The sequence below is a fragment of the Plectropomus leopardus genome, unplaced genomic scaffold, assembly GCF_008729295.1.
Source record: "Plectropomus leopardus isolate mb unplaced genomic scaffold, YSFRI_Pleo_2.0 unplaced_scaffold17838, whole genome shotgun sequence".
NCBI classification, from domain to species: Eukaryota; Metazoa; Chordata; class Actinopteri; order Perciformes; family Serranidae; genus Plectropomus; species Plectropomus leopardus.
The window spans coordinates 1-4,275 of NW_024619207.1; the positions used below are offsets into that span (position 1 = coordinate 1).

Sequence of the window (4,275 nt, forward strand, 5' to 3'; positions counted from 1 at the left end):
TCTAATCTTTTGAGACCTGGGCAAATTGGCTTTATTTTATTCAAAAACACTGGAGGAAGTGAAAGAGCAATATAAGAAGAAATGACAAAGAGGTTAGCAAAAAAAATCAGTGAAAAGTACAAAAAGTAGTTCCCAAATTGCCAAAACAAAAATCCCAAAAAACAAACAATATATAGATAGAAAGCAGAGCAAAAATATATAAAGCAAGAAATTACCTGAAAAAAATGCTTAAAAAATTATAATTCTGCTAAATTATTTCAAATATATGAGTAATAATATAGTTAAAATAGTCTTCTACATGTACTAATTTCTTCTTTTGCCTTTCTTGTTTACCATGCCAGTAAAACAGTTTTCTCTGGTGCTCATGGTTTCAGTAAAATAACGAGAACTATTGAATTTTGGAGAATCTTACCAACCTAAAGATGTGTGTAGCATGTTTATACTGACAGAAGTTTAAACAAATATAAATATTTGTGTGTGTGATCCAAGCAGCTAACTAAGGTTATCTCCAGCAGGTCGTCAAAAACTGGTTTTATGCATCCAAAAGATTATAAAAATGAACTTCATGGTAACCAGGCCGAGCCTGTGTTGCCACACCCGGGGGCGTTTATTGGGGACTGGGCGTTAAATTGGGACTATGCTTTTATTTGAAGTTTTACGGTAAATGCACATAATAACAGAAATGCTGTTTTCTTCCCTCTGGTTCAAACTCACACTGACTGGTTTTCTCCTTCCTGTCCTCAGTGCCAGTGCTACAACGGCATGGTGTTGTCCACAGAGAGCACCGTCGCTCTGTACGGGACCGTCACTCCGGTTCCTGAGGGCAAACAGGTAAACACACCTGCTGCAGAACAGACACAACCTGCAGCACCTGTATGAGAAGCCAAGTTACTCTGAGAAATCAGGTTGTGCAGGAAATCAGAAAAAATGTTTACTTGAATTCACACAGATTTTTGTAAATAGTTACTGGAGCCTTTTTTTGGAAGGGTGTATTTTAGTGATGAAAGTCTGAGAAATGCTTCCCAGTGTGAAGTCTGATGAAAGAAAACTGATTACGTGTAAATATGGCCATTATTTTCTAAGAGAAATCAAGCCGGAAAATGAAGTTTCTTTAATCACATACCAGGATTATGAGAAACGATTTCCTTTACATTAACCCTTAAGGACTGTTTGGTGCATTTTACATGCTTTGCATTCTTAATTTTTTGATAATTTTGGCTGTGTTCGTGCATGTAGCATGAATTTTGGCAAGATTGTGTATTTTTGTTTAATCTTGGAATTTCCAGCTCAGCCCCTAGAATAAGTCTTAAATACACTGTATCAAAAATTATTACATTCAGACTGATAAATGCAAAAGATTCGCCATTGAAACTCAATTAAAACTGCAATTTTCGATCCCACAGCCCTCAAAGCATAAAAACATGCATTGTATTATTTCTGGATGTCATTCTGGGCTTTTGCCTTGGCCATTTGTAATCTTTACTATTTTCCACCTGATGATGTCATTTTTTTAACCATATTTGGCAACTGCAAATAAAAAATACTGTTTTTTTTTAATCTAAAACATAGTGGCATCATGTCAAAAACCTGGCATTTCTTTAGAGTTAATATTCTGAAAATTTATGAATATTTGATATCCATGATTAGGACTGATGTTGGTTAAAATAATGAACAAAATGAAAGTAGAAAATCATGCACTGTCACAATAAATATTACTGCAAATCTGTGATAATCAAAAGAAATCAAGTTTTTACGTTATATGTTGAAAATAATTCATTTTTGTTTTTTTTCATCTAAAAACATAATTGCATCATGACAAAACCCTGGCATTTAAGGGTTAAAATTAAAAAAATAATAATGATATTGTAAAATGAGGAAATACTGGAACATTAAATTCATGCAGTAATATTGCACTTAAAAAAAAACCCAAAAACAAACATGAATAAAGTCAGCAGTGAGTTCCCGTCCTTCTCTCCCAGGCGCCCGGAGGCCACGAGCTGCACTGTGACTTCTGGGAGCTGATTGGCTTAGCTCCGGCGGGCGGCGCCGACAACCTGCTGAACGAAGAGTCGGACGTTGACGTCCAGCTGAACAACCGGCACATGCTGATCAGAGGAGAGAACGTCTCCAAGATCCTCCGAGTCCGGTCCACCGTCACGCAGTGCTTCAGGGACCATTTCTTCAGCCGCGGATACTACGAGGTGAAGCACACACACAACACAACAAATATTTTGTGTGTATTTTTTTTAGCAAAGAGGAATGAACACAACAAGAATCACTGACCTTCATTTAACAATCTCGGTGTGCAGTCGTAATCTGCGAACTTACGTTCTGTGCAGCTGGAAATCTCTAAATGATAATCAACTTTTTTTATGAATCCCAAGTTATTGTCCAAAAATCTTCTTTTTGCATTAGTGCAGTTTTACTGAAGTAAATCTCTTTGTGGCTGCAGACTAAACCGCTTTTTTCCTTCTTTTTCTGCTCCTGATTTTAAGGTTGGCAACACATTTAACCTGCAAATATCTGCACGTAGCTCATGTTTGTATTCTTTGGCTGATTGCCGTATCTGGTATCTTTGAATGACTTTACAGTCGGATTTAGTTTCAGTAGCACTCTATCAAATCTAAATCCATTTAAATCCACTATTGACTTTTTTTTTAGAGTAATCTTAATGTGTAATCCTTAAGATTTTAGTCCTGGTTGATTCACAGATAATCACAGTTATTGTGGTAACAGAAACACGACAGCAAACACTCCTTGTGCAGCTCAGGAACACACCAAACGAGCAGCTGGTTTGTGCGTTTATAGCGCAGCCAAAGAAACTTCACCCGATGTTTGATTTTAAAAAATCGGTCACGGTGATTGTTCCATAACAATCATACAAGAATTAAAACTGGTTTGTTGAAGTTGAAAATGCTTGAAATCATCCGAATGTGAAGCAGACTTCCGGTCGAGCTGCTGTTGGAGACCTGTGAATTGCTTTCCAGCGTTCTCCTTTAAACGTGTTTTAAGCATTTTTAATGAACCATCACAATACATCACATCTGCTGTGGCTGCAACCTCGTGCTTTTGCCAGTTGAAGGCTTTTATGCAAAGCTGCAGCATTCAGCTCAGTTTGATTTATAAAGCCCAACATCACATCCACAATTTTCCTTAGAGGACTTTACAGCACCCTCATGGTGGATAAAAAATGTAAAAAACTCCTTTAACATGGCAATGTGTATTGATCTGTGCAAATCAAGATAAGAAGATAAAAGATTTGATTAAAAAGATAAGCCTCCCTCACAGCTTCACCGAGTCAAACTGCGGAAACACGAAGGTCGTTCTTTAACCACCTCTCTCTCCGTCTTCCTCTTCTCGTTGATTTTCTGGCTGTAGATCACTCCTCCGACCCTGGTGCAGACTCAGGTCGAGGGCGGCTCCACGCTGTTCAACCTCAACTACTTTGGCGAGGAGGCGTACCTGACGCAGTCCTCTCAGCTCTACCTGGAGACCTGCATACCCGCGCTGGGCGACACCTTCTGCATCGCCCAGTCGTACCGCGCCGAGCAGTCCCGCACCCGCAGACACCTGTCCGAGTGAGCAACGCATTTTACTTAAAGCCCCACGAGGGAAATGCAAACAAACGGGGAAAAAGTGAATAAATACTGTGAACCATTTCAGATTTCAAGTTCCTGTATTGTTAAACGCCAACCAGAGATAATAAGTTGCTTTTAAGAAAAAAAACTTTACCGCCACAGCCCCACATTTAATCATAATTTGGATTTTTTTTTCTATTTTCAGGTACACTCACATCGAGGCCGAGTGTCCCTTCATGACATTCGAGGATCTGCTGAACAGACTGGAGGATCTGGTGTGTGACGTGGTGGACCGCGTGCTCAAATCCCCCGCCGCACAGCTGCTCTACGACATCAACCCTGTACGTCACGTTTTTTTGTTTGTTTTTTTAATATATGGGAGCGTGTTAGAGGTATAACGAGTGTTACGTTTAATCCCAAAAAATCTCAGTTTTTATCCAAACTAATTGATGATTGATAAAACGTTTATTTAGTTTATTGTTAAAAACTGGTGGTGGAAATGTTCAGCTTTTAACCCTTTTAGACGCCTTTTTACGAGCTGTAGGACCATTTGAAAACTGAGCAAATTGATTTAAATTCTTTTGATAATAGGAAAAAAGGCAATGACCAATTGTCCCACAATTGCAAGAAAAGTTACCTAAAGATTTGTTTTAAAAAGAAGGACGATTAGAAAATAATCCCCCAAAAAATCCAGGGA

General features: G+C 38.5%; 1 protein-coding gene across 1 annotated transcript; it reads left to right on the forward strand.

The window, feature by feature from the left end:
- Positions 1-744: 744 nt before the first annotated feature.
- Positions 745-3,919, forward strand: LOC121964944 (asparagine--tRNA ligase, cytoplasmic-like; the record flags this gene model as incomplete). The annotated part of the gene is made up of 4 exons (XM_042515118.1): positions 745-831; positions 1,980-2,201; positions 3,379-3,578; positions 3,784-3,919. Coding segments are annotated over 4 exons (645 nt in total), but the record flags the coding sequence as incomplete, so codon positions are not given.
- Between the last annotated feature and the right edge of the window lie 356 nt (positions 3,920-4,275).